General features: G+C 36.8%; 1 protein-coding gene across 2 annotated transcripts in view; it reads left to right on the top strand.

The window, feature by feature from the left end:
- gpc5c (glypican 5c) overlaps positions 1 to 19886 on the top strand; it is a 100471-nt gene that overhangs the window by 77058 nt on the left and 3527 nt on the right. For both annotated transcript variants that reach the window (XM_008433801.2, XM_008433800.2), the window contains one exon: positions 4605 to 4743. In XM_008433801.2, the coding sequence (XP_008432023.1) occupies positions 4605 to 4743 (139 nt within the window). The remainder of the gene's footprint in view (positions 1 to 4604; positions 4744 to 19886) is intronic.

Genomic DNA, 19886 nt, shown 5'->3' with positions numbered 1-19886 from the left:
TTGCCTGGATCTAAATGTAGCKYTTTAATCTGGAGATTAAAGTTAAAAAATACACCCAAAAAGTTACATAATTTTTAAGTGAATTTATCGGAAAGTAGTTTGAGAAATTGAAAAGTATTGAATCTGTGCAGAAATAAAACTAATATTTTCATAATTATTGTGAGGGATTTTAAGCCTTTGTTGCTTCTGTTGTTTCAATGAATCTCCAAAGAGKGAGTTTGTTTTAAAGGACTAATAGATGCAGTTTATTGGCAGTAGAAAAGTAGGTCACTTTTTTTCTTTTGGTGGCTACTGAAATATTGAAAGTACACGCATTGTGAAGGCTGCTCTCATTAATCCAGCGTGTGGGCTGATTATTACCATTATAATAATCAGGGCATTCCTGGCAAATGACCTCACGTGGTACCTTGTCAGAGCTGCTTTTTAAACCATTTAAATTGTTTCCCTTGGAGGACAAGTGGAGCTCAGTTTCATGCGTGAAATATTTCATGTTCCCAGCAACGCAGAAGCAGTCTCATATTTTCTCACAAGTTTTTGTCATCACAGCAGTTGTTGAAACATGCTCAGAAAAAAAATGCAACTTCTGCTCCAACTGTTGTCTATCATTCACCGACCATAAGTCCAAGGTTATTATGATACACATACATTATACACACATGTAATATGCTTCAGCGAGTGTCTGAAAGATGCAGGGCGTGACGATCTTAACAAAACAGTGCATTGCCGTGAATGACTCACGAGTRTTATATAAGGTCACAGCCAATAAGGTGTCACTAGCAGTTAGTAACACAATCAGCTTGTGGTAGCATGTCGAGGAGAGGTGTGTTGCTCTGCTATTGTTTAAAATTTGGTTATGCATTTCAAGAATGCTCATCTCTATTTTCATTTAGAGTATTGTTTTTTTAGGGTCTGATTTTGGGACATTTCTATTTTCTTATATTTATCTTGTACTGAAAATGTAAATCAATTTGCTTATATTAAAATAAATATTATTTTCCTTTAATGAATCAGTAATTTATATATATGTTATATATGTTAAGTCAAATGTTTTTTGTTATTAATAGCCATTTTTCTTTTCTGTTCCCTGCAGATGGTTTTTAACATTCTTTTTTTTTTCAGTTTCACCACCAATGGCCTTCATAAAGAGTTGTATTTTAAATCATCAGCAGAGAATCAGATGGCATCAATAATAGATTATTTTTACCATCTTTCATCAAAAGCATATCTTTCCATTTTAGAGTAGGAGTCCTTGTTTGCTGACTTGCATATTGTTTGACTTTCCAGTGAAAGTTAAAGTAGATTTAAATGTAAGTGTGTGTGTGCCTCTTTTAGATACAGACCTGATCAAAGTTTTAAGACCAGTTGAAAAATGGCAGTAATTTACATTTTGCTCTGTTGGATCTTAAGAAGGTTCTAAATTGAACTTCAAAATGCAAAAAGAAAAAAAAAATGTGAGTGAGACCAAAAATTCAGAGTAACCATTTTACAGCAAACATGCCATGTGGACATCAAGGTCATGTTTTTCCTCATCAGAGAATAAAACTTTCTTTCACCTGTCRATGTCRCATGTTTTGTGCTTTCGTGCAAACTCTAAACGGGCAAWGTTAWGTCACTGAAGGAGTTGAGGCCTTTGAAGAAGAAGTTTTTTCTTCTTAAAACTCTTCTCTTGCAGACATCGGATGGTTATGCYATTGCAATTGGCGCGAGTGACGAGCTTAATTTGCGTGTGTATCTTGATAGACAGCAAATTGGATCCGGCTCATGGCCAGTGACATTTTTTGGGGTCTGMCACTTGACCTTTCCATAACCCTCAGGATCTTTTAAGAAGTTTAAAATGACTGGTGCTGAGGTTGGACGCAATAGACAGTCATTTAGTCATTTATGACTAAATGGTCTTTTGAATGATGTGATCTTAAACTTTTGATAAGCCTATTTCAATGATGGTTTGCAATAAATTGCTCCCTCACATTTCGTCTTTTTATATTGTGAAGCTATAACTTAGAATCTTCTTTAGTTTCAAAGGTGCAAAATGTGAATTATTTCCATTATTCAACTGGTCTTAAAATTTTGATAAGCAGTGCATATTCTGAAGGCGACTGATTTTTCCTTCCAGTAGGAGCTTTTCTGTGGATGCTTGCAGCAATTTATCCTTTGAAGCTCTAAAACCCTATCATCCTCTGACTAAAGAATCTTTTTAAGAAGAAAGAGAGGGGGAATTAGTGTGCAAGTTATAAGCAGGACTAGCAAACTATTTCATCAAGTCTTTTGAAAATATTTCAATTCTCCTGAAATGCCAGAGTAATGAAAGGTTGGAATTCCTTTTTTCAAGCACTTTTCTCCTGGATGCGTATCATCTTACATAACTGGAAGCACCTGTCAAACAGCATAGTCACAGTATAACCTTTWCTCTTTCCAATGGAGCCACTTTCATGTTTTTTATTTATTTTACAATTTACCTTCATGTCAAACGTATTATTTGCAGGACAGTCCTAATTTGACAAACAGGGAGCAATTTTTCAGTTAACTCTATTAAAATAATGCTCTGTGGTGTTAATGAGGTACTGAGCATGTAAACTATTTTCTAAATGTGTATGAAAATGGAAATAAGTGTTAAACATATTGTCATTTTTTTAAAGTTTTAGATATAACAACAACTTTATGACAAGTCAAGATAGGTCATAGAGTTGACCATCATTATTCTCTGGATGAGATTAAGATGTTTTTCATCTTTCTTGTAGGGGATGTTTTCTCACTACATATCATTTTTCTGGGCGTTCAAATATTTTGATTGGCTTTGTTACATTTTCCCATGCCTTTTATTTAAACTTAAATTGGCAGCTGTTAACATTARTCTGCTGTTAATAACAGGCTGTGATATCGCTCATTGTTCTTTCATTTTGAACACAGAATATCAGTTTACAATTTCTAAAGAGTCAAAATATGCTCAGGATACCAAAATAGACAGGTTGTAATTTCATCCAACCCTTAAACAAAACCTGTACAAATACTTTATTTCTCAGCATTTCATGTGACTAACTGTTGCAAAGCTGAAAACTGAGATGTCCGCCTGGGATTCCTTTTTATTTGTTTTAGCTGTAAGGGATCTGTCTTACCACATTGTTTTAAGGCCCTATATCATATCAGTATATCTAACTCATCAACACTGAGCTTATGCCATAGCTGTACAGTTACACTATAGCACATTGCATTGAGATACAATGTCAGAAACGTATTTTTTGTGGCACAGTAATTTACAGTTGCCTACTTTATTACATACTGTTGAAAAATACAATAATCAGTCTAATGACGAAGAAAATTAAAATGTACATTTTTTAAAAGTCAAGCTGCTAACAGGTTTTCTTTTAAATTCATAAGTTTTTACTTGTTCGTTTTATGTCTTGGTTTCTTGATTTTGATCAAATACCGTACGTGCATTATGTCTGCTGATCCACAATTGTACTTTGCATAACTTCCTAAATACTACTTTAGTATKAACCACTGTGTAGTCCSCTGAAAGGTTTTGTTGTAGGGAATTTAACAGGTCACCCTTAGAGCAGGTGTCAAAGATATTTGTCATCCCTCAACACTAATTACTCTTTACATTCATTACATTCATCTATCGACATGTTTTTAGTTAATGTGTCTTCTGTGTGAATCTCTGTTATTATTATGCACCAATAATAGTGCATGTGAACAGAGATGAGTACAACATAGTATCAACAAAAGGTGTTTGTGATTTCATGCATTCAATGGGTTGGATTCATTATATTTTTTGCCCCTATCCCTCAGGTAGAACATATCCCCTTACAAAGTATGGAATGATATGACAAAAAAAAAAAAACAGCACACAAATATGATGCATGTAGAAATTTTTTTTTTTGCTATTTTTGTTTGAGTAAATGTTTTTCTAGAAACATGCTTGGAAATAAATGGAACACATAATCCTACCACCTAGGGCCTTTTGCTATTGTGCACCACCCATGTTGATCTACCCCAGGATATTTTGAGCTCTAGCCAACATTTACAAGACTTGATATGTCGAGGCAGAGTAGGTCATGTTTCATCTTGAACTGTTTCACAAGAAAACTAATGAAGCATCTTTTCTTTCCTTTCTGACACGCACCGTGCTAAACTTAAAGTGTCATTCATGTTCCTATTTCAAAATATTATTTATTGTATGACTTGAGGTTGTCAATGAGGTTGACAACACCCATTTTACTACCCTGTTGTTCACTTTSTTATTACTCTCGCCCTCACTATAAGAAAATTGAGTTTTGCCTGTCTTGTCTCTTCACACTCAGTCTATCAGATTTTCTAAACCATTTCACTATTTAAATCTGCTTAAAATATATATATTTGTCCTCRTTCATTATGCCTGCTTTATATTGATGTTCATATTGTAATTAATTAAAAAACACTAGATTTGTTCTTTTAAATATTTGCACAATACCAATTAAGTATTTGAATCATCATATCATAGCAAACTATTTACTCACTCACTCTATGAATAGTGTTACATTTTCATAAARCTGAACAAAGTTGCATCTCTTCTATGTTAAATGGTACTCTAGTGTAGGCTAATTCTCTGTTATCTGTTTCCATAGGAAACCCAGGAGAAGTTCCCAAATCTCAATGAAATTGAGGTCTGGGAAGAACTAGGCAGTGGGGAAGAGCAAGGAAGCACCGCAGACTGTGATGATGAAGATGGTTGCCAAAGCTCAGGAGATGGTGACGAACAAAACTGTAAGTCACACACCAACCTGGGCGAATGCCACCTCTACGACCACACACCAACAAGAATTCTCCAATTTTTATATTCCACATTATATCCAGAGTCTATGTCTAGTTAAGATTTAAACTGTCAATATCATACTTGACTTTTTTCAACCTTCTTTTCCTGATATTATGTAACCAATCAAGACTTTACTTTGAAAAGAGTCAGCCCACATACCTCTCTGAGCACCGACACTAACATGCTTATAGTGAAGAAGATGTGAGGTCATGTGCTAACTGAGAATATTCACTCAGTCTCCTAAAGATTTCATATTGCGCGGACACTGGGGAGACACTGAGATCAAGTTGTTAACATCTAGAGATCTGTAATAAATACTAAATGTCTTGGTCATATTATATTCACAGTTTACTTGTACTTATTAAATCCATGCAATAGAATGGATACAATTCTSTTGTATCCATTCCTATATGTATCTGTCCATACATGAATACATCTGTGTATACAATGGCAAACAAGATGTTTTGTTATGAAGAACTAAACCTTCTCCTGATGTTGATCAATTTGACTGCTGTTACAGTTAATCCTAAATAAGTCCCACAAATCCAAGTGTAAAGTTATAAATCAGATAAAAATGTTTTGTTTTGTTTTTCTTGAGTATCAACTTTTCTTTGCTTTGGAATGTAGTTTTTTTTTTTTTACTTTCATTTCTGAAAGATGAATGAAAAAAGTTAAAGGGAACCTACTGACATTACACTTTTCCAGGTGATATACACACTATGCATTGTACTATAACAAATTAATTACTGCATTAGTGTGACGTGGCCTTACAGAGATCAGCCTGGGATACTGCTAAAGTGTAATGAAACCCGAGGTCATAAATTCAACTTTACAAAATTTGGAAAATATTTCTAAAATCGCTACAACGTAAAATCAGTTAGAAGAAACCCACATTTCCACATGTTTGGGGTTTTTTGGGAGGGAGGGGTTTGCACAATATGAAGTACGTGGATCCAATGCAGTACTTATAATCGGTAGTGTATATATGTTAAAACATGGTAAAGCACTGGCTATTATGGCCTTTTACTGGATATTAATTTCACTCAATTTAAGAGTGACGACCGTTGGGACAAAAGTGGCTTTTCTTCTCTGGGCCTTGAAGCCTGGACTGCATCGCCTGTGTCCAGATGGGATTCAGAAAAATGAACAGCATCTAAAAGACTTAATACTAGTGGACCTGGAGGATGGGGGTCTGTTTCTATAAAGCATGCCATGATCTCAGTGAAAGGGTTTCAGTCAAAAAGCAACACTGTTTCATATTTTTGTAAGACACTTTATTGGTTACTAATGTTTCAAACTCAAATATTTTGGATGTACAAAGTAAGTAGATGTTAGCTTTTAATATTAGAAATCATGTCAGAAAAGATTTTCTGTGGCTTGGTTAAGTTGTAAGATATATACTCTGGGGCTTCTGRCTGTGGTAAWGCTCCAAAGGTCCAAGTTATGAGGAGGATTAAACATCCTCTGTTGTATTAAACAGAGGACTTCATTAAAAGTTAMTGAACAGTTCCAATCGGCAAACAGACTCAATTTATCACCCATCRCTCAGAAAGGGTGGAACTGCTCCTTGCTAAATGTAATGTCTCCACATGCGTAAGCTGAACGTGTTCTYCTCTGTGTAGGACAAATTTATACCGCGGCTTCCAGGCGTGATATCTACAATAACTAAATCCAGCTTATGTCTTGGATCCAGCAGTTTACAGTTCGGAAACATTGCAGATTTCCTTAGAGAAAAGTTGAATAATTTCTAGATTTGTTAAGGAGACCAGCAGTAGCTTACTCAGCCKTAGAGCCTATAAGACGTTCAACCCACAGAACATGCAGGACAAGTTTAGGAAACAGAATGTTCATATAATTAAACTCAAGTGTTCCAATAACAAATCTCTATGAACATGGTCTACTGTTTCTTGTTTTTTCTTGAAGAAAGTGCACCCTCACTGTATTGCCTGTTTGATCTTGGCTGTGATCTTACTCCTCTTGCCAAGGGACATGCTGGTCTACTTTCTGCGCCAGCTAAACAAGGTCTGGTCATGTACGAACTGCCATTGCAACAATCACGAACAAAGGGGATAAATCAGCGTATCTTTAATGAACCGTATTATCCCTCTTCTCTGGGGCTATGAGTGCCTCTTCTGTACTACATTTTCTGGCATGACCGAGGCTTATTAACCGCATTAGCCGTGGGATCATTTGTGAAGCTGCTTCCAATGGGGCTATTCATTAGCTCATAAACACATTAATCTTCAAAATACTTTTCTTTATACTTTAGACCACTATCTTTCTATTAGGAAAAGGGATGCTTCAAATCTTGACAGATCAAGACTTTTTTTTCTGCCTTTTCTGACAGGACCAACAGTGTGGTCTGGGGTTTTAGTAGTTAATTATAATTTTTTTTTTCCTCCAGTTTTCTTGTGCAAGTTTGCAAAAAAAAAAAAAAGACAGCCAGAATAGGGTTGTCTGAAATTTCCCAGAGATCCAAGCCAATACATAAATAATATGTCCCCATCCACAGTGGGAAGTTTTTTCACGTGGAAACAACGTTTTTGATGTGAAAATTTCACCCATGCATATTCATGTGAGCAGTAAAAAATGTCTCTTTTGTGAAAATGCTGATGTGTTTGTTCAGTTTTTAACCTGACCTATAACCCCAAATGCTCCATATGCTTCCTAACTACAGAGCACAATATCAGATAATATGTTTGTGGTGATTCTACAGCAGCTACAAAAAGCTCTACAAAATCCCCAGAATCACAATGTTTGTTAAAGATGCAGAACTTGAATAGAAAGACACATTATCAAATTTTTGAGCAAGAAAATCGTATCCTTGCTGTGAATGTTTTGGAATTAAGCCTACTTTACARAAACATTGGCTTGCCTACACATTAACCTGTGTTTTCCCCWGGCATTGCATTTGCACATATCCTGCTCTTAGTTATTCAGACATATGCTCCCTTCGATAGACTTCCTCCAGATGGTGTATTAAGAAAAAGAAAAGGAAAAAAAAACAGGGCTGTGATGCATATGCCAAAATGCTACAGATAAGCAGAATGGCAAACAACCAGAGATAACAGACCAATTAKATATTTCAGAAACTAAAATGCTACCCAAGATACATTTACCTATCTGAATAAACATGTGATAAGGTTTATGTCAATACKAGGCCTGGTGTGGGGTTTAAGAAGTCTTTTGAACAAGTATGTAGATGGCAAAGCAGGTTATACATCACATAAGAGGAAAGGAGGTAAACAGGGGACTGATCTTAAGATTTATRCTCTGCATTATTATGTGAATCAGTCAACCTTGAAAACTCAATTCTCCTTTGGTAACTAGCAGCATCTGCCAGGACAGTCTTCTTATGAAGAAATTGAGAAGCAAGAAAATGCACATATTAATGGAAGGTGGAGCATCTGAAGAGCAGCAAAGGAAAATGTATGCTTTCCAGTAATTAATTAGCTTCTGTTTCAACCCCTCACTAACACACACGTGAATTCAGATACATTTGTTCTTAATACTGTCTGAAGACAAATTAGCAATGTATTTGATACAAAGTATTCATTCCATATTTTGACATTTYACAGCCAGACATGTTGCTAAACTATTTGTATTGTTGTAAGGTACTTAACACAAAATAAAGCATAATGAAGTCGAAGGAAAATTATGTTTTTTTKTTTTTKTTGTTTTTTATTTACACTATGGCATGAATTCAAGGGCCCCAAAACAAAATATGTGCAAGCAAATGTGTTGTACAGTTGATTTTAAGATAAGATATTCCTTTATTAATCCCGTAGTGGGGAAACTTGCAATACATTGTAAATTGATTTCAGTATAAATACAACTGTTCTATRAAGGCCTCAGATTTGCTTAAGAGAAGCTACCAAAAGACCCAAGATAATTCAGGAGGAGCTCCAGAGATAAAGCACTCATGTAGGAGAATCTGATGACAGCTCTTAGTCACATGTCAGCCACAAGTCTGACCTTTTGAAAAAGTGGTAAAAAAAAGAWACAAMAAAAAAAAAACGCAAATCATGTTTGTAATTTAAAGACACAAAAGGGAGGCACCAACACGTTCTTCTGCTCAGATGAGACCAAAACTGAACTTTTATGGCATGTATGCAAATCACCATGTTTAACAGAAAACTAAACTKGCATTTCACTAAGGTAACACATCTGGTGACCTCATGCTATGAAGATTACTTTGAATCCCCATAGCATGGCGATTTGATAGAAGGATGTAAGATTTGATGGAAGGATGAAAGAAGCTAAATACAGGACTATCATGGGGGRAAAACTGTTAACAGCTACAAAAGACTTAAGACATGGGTAAGATTTTATTTTTAAGTTTGTTTGTTTTGTTTTTTTTGGTAATGCAAATTATCTTCTCTCTTTCAAACGAATCAATATATTTTGTTAATCCCAGAGGGAAATTCATTTTGTAATGGTCTATCACTTTAAATCCCTAATAAATAACAAAGTTTGTGGTTGTAGCGACAGAAAGTGAGGTAAGGTTCAGGAGGTGAATACTGTTGCAAGCCACAGTATTTATTTCATTTTGATGTCRATATCAGTGCTCACCATTATGTGTGTAAAGCACACAAATCCCTAAAGGCTGACAGTTATTGAGCAAGTCATGGGACGACTTGGTTCAACTTACACCTCTATCACAAAATAATCACAAGTTTGGAACAGCCTGGCGAAAACAAGAACACATCTGCCTTTGGTTTTAGAAAAGTTAGAACAGAAAGAGGAGATTAGGTTGGAAGTACCCAGTGTCACAGCTATAGATGAGGTGGAGAGAAAAACATCATAGACAGTACAAACAATGCCAGAACTAATACCATGTAGCTTTTTGACTTGATTTCACATCAAAATAAGCAGTTATGAAATGAAGRTACAGCTAAATGAGACAGAAAAGGATACAAATTAGAGAACAAAAATGCAGTGTTTAAATCAATGACTCAGTCTACCGTGAGAGAGGAGGTTTAGGAACATACAATATGGATTTGGTGCTTGAAATCCCTGTTTGGTTGCTTATAACTCTGCTAACCCTGGATCTTCCCCCACCAAGGTTCTCTCTCAAGACTGCGTGCATAGAAGCTGSCTGACCAGCAGATGTAGTGGCTGAGTCCCAGGTGCGGATATTACTAGTGGGGCTGCCATTTCCCCTATTTTTTTAWGTAGAGCTCACAGGGCTCAGAGAAAGTTCCTCCGGGAAGAGCTATGTTGTGGAAGAGGGAACAAGAGGATCTGCAATTGCTTTGGACTTAAAGGAAGATGGYCTGGTTTGCAAATAGATGTGGTGGGGATTCATTACATTTCTAGTCACATTAAAAGACTGTCTTCTTCTTCATTAGAAGCTGTAAAACATATTACATAATTGTTAAGTTTTGGCTCTGTTGTTTAAATTTGAAGAAAAAAAAATCAGTTAGGGTAACACAAGTTTAAAACTTTTAAAATAGAAATAAATTAGACTTTCATTTTAAAGCTAACCTGTAATTGCCAAATCACCACATTTATTTAGATATTTTTTTATATTTATGTCCTGGTTATATCTGTCTCCTGTCATGCTGTTTAAACCCTGATACTGCTTATTTTTTCATGGAATTMTATTTCTTCCATGGCTGATCTGACCTCTGGTTTTTATTGCACTTTTTTCGGACTGTATTAACTTGAAAGGCTCCCGAGGCGATGTTCATCAGAGGAGCATAGTTCCCATTAGCAATCATCATCATTTCCTTTTAAAGCAGTATCTGTGGGACCTTTATGRCTGAGCTTCCCCAGCACACCAAAACCAAGAATCTCTGGTGTAGCAGCAGGCCATAAAACAGAGGCTTGTGGTGTGAGAAACTACCCACGGAAATTGGTGAAAATGATCCATACAATTCAGAACTTTGTCTGACTGCACAGAAGTTAAACAGCAGAARCAGGGGGAATGTCAATGACTCAGTGCTCTGATTCAAATAAAAGCATTAACAACAGAACCAGACATGGAACCAATATTCAACCATCTCAAGGAATTTTTATGGACTTTTGCAGGTTACATGGCAATAAATGGCATCTTAGGGATCCTAAAACATGCTTTCCAGATTCATAAAGGTCTCTGTTGAAAACTGCAAATTCAATGCACATAACCTGAAGTTTATTATGCGCATGAAACCCTTGTGCACCATTCTTTCCCCTTGACCCTGGCATTGATTTTGCTGTTAGTTTTTTTTGTAACGACCAAATGTTTATTGATTTTCAAGAAATATTTTGATCTCGGCTTTAGGAGCTAGGGCAAACTTTCTTTTTCATCTGCTTCACTAGAGCACTTAGTTAAGCTTACATAATTCTGAGGGCTGCAATGAGAATTTGATGAGCATATAGTTTATTTGTATAGCATAAGAGACTGACTGGTATGTCTGAAATTGGCGGTGGCTCACGCTCTTTTTCAATAGATAAACTGGCATTTTTGTACAGAATGAGTAATGAAAGGGAGATGCCAATAGTACTGAAAACTACAGTAAGCTGTATTGGGATTAGTATTATTCCTTTGGACTCATTTCAAAACAACTGCACAGAGAGAAGTAGGTGAGAGTAAATAGGTGAGATGAGAAGGAAAGACCAGCCCAGAAGAAGTTAGGAAGGTGCATTTGGTTTAAACGAAACAGGTTTAGATAGTGACTGTACATAACCACTTTATATTTTGTAACGCCATGAATGATTGTGGCAATCAATCCATTTGTATATTGACTACTTCCAGGTTGACTCCAAGTACAGGCATTATGCATAAAAGAGAGACGCATTCAAGACAAATCCCCTCACTAAAGGTCAATTCTATTGACCAAAGCAACAAAGGCCTTCTCTGTTATCTATAACTAATTAATTAGAGCTGAACCTGGAACAGGTTGTCAAACATGGGGACTCCGAAGGGTTTGATCCCACAGCAAACTAGCTAAGTACAGTGTAAAAAGAAAGAAACACTGACAGCTTATTCTTTGCATATTGCATAAACATAAAACTGCAATGAGTAAGTGAGGCAGAGGTTACATCAAAGTATTTTACTCACCCACACAAAATGAAACATTTATAGCATCACAGCACAATGTTTTTTCTTCTTCTTCTTTTTACCCTCACAGATATCTAAAATCACTTTGAAGTAAGGATGGCAAGCATCACCTAAAGTAGTTTTATTCAAGGGAGACTAGTCACATGGAGCAACACAGAGTGGGTCATTCTAATTTCTGCACTGAGTTGTGTGTGTGTGGCTCACTATGCTYGTCACTAAGCAAGTATCACCAGAAGACATTCTTCCATCAGTTGTCTTCYGTATAAAGGAGATCGGTTTAGCTGCTTTTATCTGAGATCGCTTTCATTCTGACACGTTCCAAATCTCATTAGCACTCGTGAGTCAGAACGCAGCTTGAACAGTAAATAGAGAGGTTGACATTTTGGCTGATCTATTTATTCATCAAGATATATTAGAGTAGCACTCGCATTTCTGCAGATGAGACCCCAATCTGTCTGTACCTCTCCTTCTCTGTGCTACTTTCACCTGTGAACTTGTAAACACATGAACAGAGTCCGTGAGGAAGTGAYTGACCCCTCCCACCYCCCAACCCAGCAGCAAGCAATCCACAAGTTAAGAACAATGACCTCAAACTCAGGACGAGTGAAATTATCATTTCTGCTTAAAAACTGATTGCAAACTACTCTGTCGCATGTCAACAAAACCGTAGCGTCTTCAAATGCTCCCACAGGCCCCGCTGAAAAGTATATCAATTTGAATAATAATTTGTAAGTTGTAAGCCTTCTCCAGATTTAAAAAGCACAAGTGGACTGAGCAAACAAAGCCCCTAGTCAATTTCACCAATTCTACGCAAGGACCCACTATAATATATATTCAGAGCTTTCAGTATCTTGGGACAAATCTTCTCCCCTGATGGTGCCTTTAGAAGGTGTTCTTCTAACAGTCTCAGTATCTTTAGATCTTTAGACGGACTTGCCTTTTCCCAAGTCTTTCTCCTGCACASCGAACATGTTGTCTGGATCGTGGAGATCCTGAATGTGTTCCCMCCACCTCCCTCAGCTATGTTCTTAAGTATGATCAGCAGCAGTTATAAGATACTTTTACTACCTCTTTTTCCTGCTACATCACTGACTCTTATACTAGAATTACTAAATTGTTCAGAATGTTTATTTTCACAAAAAGTATTTCTTTTTTTCTSTTGAATTTCATTTGACTGCCAAAATCATTATTGCACACTCTGATTTGTAAAGTAAARTCTTAGGCAGGAACATGATAATTTTGAATAAATACTGTTACTAAGGACTCAACTGCATTTAAGTAGTTTATATGAGGATTTTGAAGATTTATTCATATAAAACTCACTAGGAAATGTACATGTTGTATGCAGTTGACATTGATGATACTATAAGCAGCTTTATTGATGTTCTAAACCAAATCAACATACATGCAGTAAAACATGAAGATTGCAGGCATAAATTTAGGGGAAATCATATATTTTGAAACCGTCTGGATTTGAGTTTAGTACAGCAGACAAAAAACCAGCCAGAATCTCTTGAATGGTAGCATATATACACTTCCGCTTGACTATAATGAATGATGATGATGTGTGGATGCAAACGGAAGATGGTAGAAGACAGAGTAAAACAGAACGAATGCGAGTTTATTTCTGCATCCTTCACGCTTGTCTGTCTGCAAGGACAACCTGACACCTGCCAGTGCAATGAGGCATCTGGTGTCTGAGTGCACACAGGTGTAGTGTGTATTACTTGTACTTTGTTGTGGTGATTCGTGCGTATGTGTGCGTGCATTTGCATGTGAGACTGAAAAGTTGTGTTGTACATTTAATTAATGTGTATATATAGGTTGTTTTCTTTGAAGGTCTCCAAATTATCTTGCATATCCGCAACTATAAGTAGCCCAGGTCACTGTGTTCCCAGAGGCCCACATGCCAATTTATCTTATGTATATGTGTTTTTGTTTGTGTTAAGGGTGTAAATTTTATTCTGTCCAGGAGGTGCAATAGTCCTGACAGATTGCTTTAGTGCGACCTCTACTCTGGAGTTGTCACGTTGTGTTGCTGGTTGCTATGGTAGATTCTGCCTAAGATGTATGCTCCACATATATACACAGTCCCAGTATTTGGAACTCCTTAGCTCCTATATGTTTCCCACTAGGCAGGCAGCTGTCTTGTTTTTTACTGTTTGAAATGTACAGAGTTCCAGTATTCAACAAAACATCTAGAGAACTTGTGTGTGTGTGTGCGTGTGTGCGTGTGCGTGTGTGTGCGTGCGTGTGCGTGTGTGTGCGTGCGTGTGCGTGCGTGTGTGTGTGTGCGGGGGTGTGCGTGCGTGTGTGTGTGTGAGCATCATTTTTTGTTTAGCAGCAGCTATAGCAGTGGCATAAAGTGTCAGCAACTTAGATGAGCAGTAATTGTCTGTAAATTCATCTTGCACTCCTCTCCACTTTACATCATCCACATACATTTTTTTATATTATAGTGAAAGACAATAAAAAGGCACTGTGTGAGTTCTTGGAAAGATAAATACTCATGTGACATGGTCACAACGAGACTTTGCTTTCATTCTGTGAACAGTATCTGATTCACTAAACACACAGCAGTCTTCTAAGACCTCTCCTAGAAAACACTAGATACACATGAATGTCCTTTTTAAAAGGTTTTTAAAGTTGACCAGCGCTTGCTTTTATTTAGACTCAAACAATATCTGCAACAYTAAGCCTCTTTTAGTTCACGCAACCTGTTTAAATAATCCAAGCAACCTGTGAACTACAATTAGACACCACTGTCAATGTAAAAAACATTAATCTGCTTCACTTATTGCACACGTTAAGTGTGCRATGAGYGATTACAGATAATTTTGTTTATATAATGTCCCTTTTCACAAATCTATTCAAATAAGTTCTGAGGCAGCAATTCAATCTGTGGGATGCAAAACAGTCAAACACAGAAAGACAAAAACCAAGTGTGTGATCTGTGGAGAGTGAAATTAAGTTATTGACAGCAATAGCTCAGCCAGATGGCTCCTTCAAGGAAGGAGTCACAGCTAAGCACTGTGACACGAGACCAGGTGTAGTTTCCATCACAAAAATAAATTGAGAGACAGCAGAAAATTAATAACAAGCACAGATAAAGCATAAATAAAGACGATTAGGAGAAAATAGCAAAGTGAGAAAAGGTGGTCAGTATGTCCTCTAGTAGTTCATAGCAGCATAACTAACCCTCTCAAAAATATGACATTAAGAGAAAATGGTTTTTTTTGTTTGTTTGTTTGTTTGTTTTCTCCTCCAGAATATGCATGTATGCGCAAGGATTACAACAACAGTGGGTGGAACGATCGCAAGATTTTATATTTAAAAAGACAAGTTCAAAAGATGCCCTTGTTTCAYTAAACAACAACACACTGTTTGGATAAGATTTGCCAGAGCGGAATTGTAGTTTCAGACATTTACAACCTGTTTTAGTGGGCACTTATACTGATATAAGTATCACTTCGTAAGAGGATGAGATATTTTCTTCATTGCTACATTACCTTCATTTATTTAGCCCATAGATTCAAAAACCCACATTTTTTATTTATTTTTATTTTTATTTTTTTTGAAAAATCTTATTCAAAGCAATTCTCCTTTAACTTCTTCCCATCAATATAATACCGTGCAGGCAGTATATATCAGGATGAAGAGCTATCACCCACACCATGCGTCAGAGTATATTTGCATGTATTCTTATGTACATGCACCATGAGCTTCATAAATCCCCCTGTTTTGTGCTTGCTTAAATTTATGTGGCTGGCTTTGTGAGGAGTAGAAACTGTGTCAGAAGTCACTGGTGTTAATGAAAGCTCACCATGCGGCAGACTCGGTGGCCTTGTCAAAAGCCAGACTCACAAGCTGCTTCAAAGTCCCCAACCACTGCACCCGCCACCCGTGAACTGCTTAACAGGGAGGGGCAATGCAAGGTCAAGGCAGCTGTGGGAGCCAAGACAGAGAGGAAGGAACAGACATGAGGCATGATGAGAAGCAAGATACTGATCCCATCAACTTCCACAACACCCATTTAATGCGGCATCAATCTATCCACTGCTTTCAGCTGTCCTATAATTGCACACAGAAAGCAGAGCAGAGGTGCTTTAAAGCTATTATAAAAATGTCAAAGTTAAATATAGGCATATTCAACTTTGTGAACGTTTCAAATGCGATGCTCCACAGAAGGCTACACTTAAATATATACGGGTGCCATTAAGTAAATTCCATTCATTGGTATTAAAAAAAATATATGATTATAACAACAAAGATTATAATATTTGTAGTAACTACAAGTATGTTTTCAGTCTGGAAAAGCTGCTTTGTCAGCTCAGAGTCAAACAGTGTGACAGTGTGATAAGCCTGAGTGGACAGCAGCATATCTCCTTCGTGAAGCACAGTTCAGGTTCACCCAGGATTTATGCACAGGATCAAACACATGGCACACCTACAGATTTGACTTTGTTTTCTAGGAACATCTCACCAGATTTGTTCCTTTATGGATTACTGAACCATCACACGGGTGGATCAGTGTTAAAAAAATACCTACCTTTGTATGGTATTTATGTTTACTGTTTGTGTCAGATCTAAGGACAATGATGAGTTAGACAAAATCAGTTTGAGACCGAGATAATTTTGACATGTTGACTTTTATTTTTTTAATTTTCAGAACTTCTTTTGTACGACAGCAGATATATTCTTACTTGACACCAAGCTAAACAGAAAGTAGGAAAGATGTCAAGGAGGAACATTACTTTCTTTTACAAGTGGAAGARTAAGGAATAGTCATATGTTGTTGTRTTTTGTGAGTTGAGAGAAACCAAGCKTAAACCAGTGACCTTTCAAGACTTTCTCATCTCTAAACAAGATAATCTGAATGTCATTCGAGTTTAAACAAATGAGAAATTAGTTACATGCACCTTGTAATTTTTATGCAACATAGTTACATTATTGCCGGACTGTTGTTTTTGTTTGCTTGTTTTCTACAAAACACCAGAAACAAATACATATACTCGGACTGATCAATGACCATGATTCAGAGTTGAGCCMSTTTGTCTCATAATTACCACTACAGACAGCTAACCTGAATGATTAGGAAGACAGTATGCCTATTCATCTGAGAATATTTATAACAGATAAATTATACATTGAAGAGAAAATTGTGTTGAGGTCAGAAGTAGTATATTTTGGAAGCAATACCAATTTTTGTAATGCTGTGTGYACCAACAAAGCATTACAAACATTTTAAAGAAACTGTTTAGAAATCAATAAAGATGTCAATAAAAATTKTACATTTTCTTATTTAAAATGTCCTCAAATCATGATCATCCATCCATCCATTTTCTTTACACCCTTGTCCCTTAGTGGGGTCGGGAGGGTTGCTGGTGCCCATCTCAAGCTAACGTTACGGGCGAGARGCAGGGTTCACCCTGGACAGGTCGCCAGTCTGTCGCAGGGCCAAATGATGATCAATACTTATTTATTTCGTTTGTTCCATCCTGTATTTGTGTTTGCCTTGCCTCTTGGCCAGAGCTACTCTATTGTTTTAGACAGACTTGCTACAGGCAGCTGTGTTTTCTCCCTGCCCAGTGGGAAATTGTTTCTCTAAACACACAAGCTAGCCCATCTGGGAAAGCATTAGTGACAAAGGACACTATGAACCAATTCTCACACACTTTGCCAACACACAGGTCAACAAATGGAAAGGGGTGTCCATTTAGTCTTTTTTATCAGAGCTGATATTGAATAGTCAGTTGTAAAGTTACACAATTGTCTTTTTAGTTTACTTTAGGTCTAAGTAGCAATATAAAGCTAGCATTTTTTATACTATATATTGTCCAATCTAATTTATTAGTTCTGACCTTCTTTTATTAGTTTTTATTGTTATTCATTGCGTAACACTTAAATGACATTTGTCTTTTAGTAATTGACAATCTAGTGGAAGACGCATGTCCCTGTGCCMCTGCACAGCCTTGATCTGACGTAAAGTGATTGATTCCATCTGTCTTCATATGAATGATGAAGGATATCCATCCTTTTTCTACATAAAAGGCCAACTGCTCACCTCCCCGCTCCCTCCCACCCGTTGTTTTTCTGTCTTCCTTGATCTTTTCTGCTTTTCCCCCTTCATATTTGGCGGATTTACACATGAGCCAGCTTATAAAGAATGGCTTATCTGCTAACATTGTTTGATTATGACAACAAAACCACATTACGTTTTCATCTTGGATTGTTTTGTGTTCTAAGCTGCTTCAGTCCAGCTTGTTTTTTCAGGTTTCTACCATGTTCAACAATGGCTCAGTCGAATGTTGTGACACAATATTTCAAAGCAGGTGTTTTTGATAGGTTTTTATTTCTAAACTGTGACAAGAGTGAGTAAGAAACTCAATGAAGCTGAAATCTTACAAATGGTTTCGCAAGTTTGTTCAAACAGARGATTTGCTGGTTTTGAAAGTCCACGCAATTAAGACGAATCCARCGCTCATTTTACTGAATGAGCGCTGGATTCAGTAAAACGTTTGATTTAAATAGTGCTAAATCACAATAAATGACCGCCTGGTACTTTACAAGGAAACCAGGTCCAGCTCATATTTAGGAATAAATAATCAAATTATTACAGGTAAGTAAAATCATATAGAACATTGTTTCCCAACCCTGGTTGTTGAAGCATCCAGCCCTGCATGTTTTAGGTGTTTTCCTTTTTCAACACACCTGATTTTGAAATGGTTGCTGATTAAGTCTTTTACTGAACTGCATTCATCTGGAGCAGAAAAACTAAAAACTTGTCATCAACGTTTTCATAAGTGCATCTTCAGTCACTTCACATGGACATATTTATACATCTTCAGAACTGTGGTTACTGTATGTAGCTCCTAAAGCACAACTGTCAATTGTTTCTGTTTGTAAGGATAAAGTATTGCGCCTTCACACKGGGTGGACGAATGAAGACATCATTTAAAGTGCCAGGCGCTTACAATATGACACTATCTGGCAATTCTCTCAAACTGTGTTGTAACTTGCATTTGAAATAATCTGCTTMATTAATCTTTCATTCAGCTGGCCTGTGGAGATGCTCGTTGACTTGTTCCTTTAATTCTCAGTGTTCTGACATCTCTGCCATGAGATACACCCCACTGCCATTACGCAATAACAGCAATCTGACTTGGGATAAATGATGTCTTTGTCTATTGTCTACCRGAACAACAAAAAAATCACTGGCACAAGAAGCACTCCACTCTCCAAAGCCCTGTTCACAGAGGGATCCACAGAAACCCAGGAGCCTGGTTAAGGATGAGTTGTTTCTACTCAGCCCAACAAAAGAATGTAAATTCACAGACACTTGAAGGAAAGAAAAAATAAATCATCGGACACTCGAGAAAAGGAATGTGTTTTCTCTTTTACTTAAAAAAAGAAAAAAAAAGAGATTTAGATTCCTTGTTTTGCAAAAGAATTCTTTGTATTCCAYGAACATATTGGATTACCAATTACATTGTCCTACTTTGGAGCAGTGTAAAAGCCGTGTCCTAGTTGAAAGACTGCAATTTAAATAACTGCTGAATGTGCCTGTTTTAGAACAAGTAACAAAATACTTCTCTTCAAAATGTACATTTCATGTTCCATGCCTTTCCATCTTTAGCCACATCTGYAACCAATATATATTTATGCATCTTTTGTTATGTTGATTCTGATCTTTTTTTTTTTTTACTCTTACACAAGGCTTACGGGAGCACCTCACACTGAGACATTAAAAAAARATCCCTCTCATCTTTCCATCTATGGGTGTGTGTGATCCTACTGTGCTGAGAGCATTACAGTGCCTCTTGTGCACTTGTGTTTCCTAGCAGCGTTGGGTTGGGTCAAGCTGGAATTTATACTGAGGACTGGTGAGAGGGATGGGCAATGAATAGGAGGAATCCATTTCCAAGTTGTCATCAGCTAGACGGGAAAGAGGAATAAAGACAGATGACACTGACATATGAGGATGAAAGTGTAGCAGAGCTGAGCTTTCACTGATGTCAGCAGGAAAGTTTTGTGTCTGAGTCTATGTAT

This window comes from Poecilia reticulata, linkage group LG17 (assembly GCF_000633615.1).
Source record: "Poecilia reticulata strain Guanapo linkage group LG17, Guppy_female_1.0+MT, whole genome shotgun sequence".
Lineage (NCBI taxonomy): Eukaryota > Metazoa > Chordata > Actinopteri > Cyprinodontiformes > Poeciliidae > Poecilia > Poecilia reticulata.
Note: the sequence above shows the minus strand (reverse complement) of the source record. Positions and strands in the feature narration are given on the sequence as shown.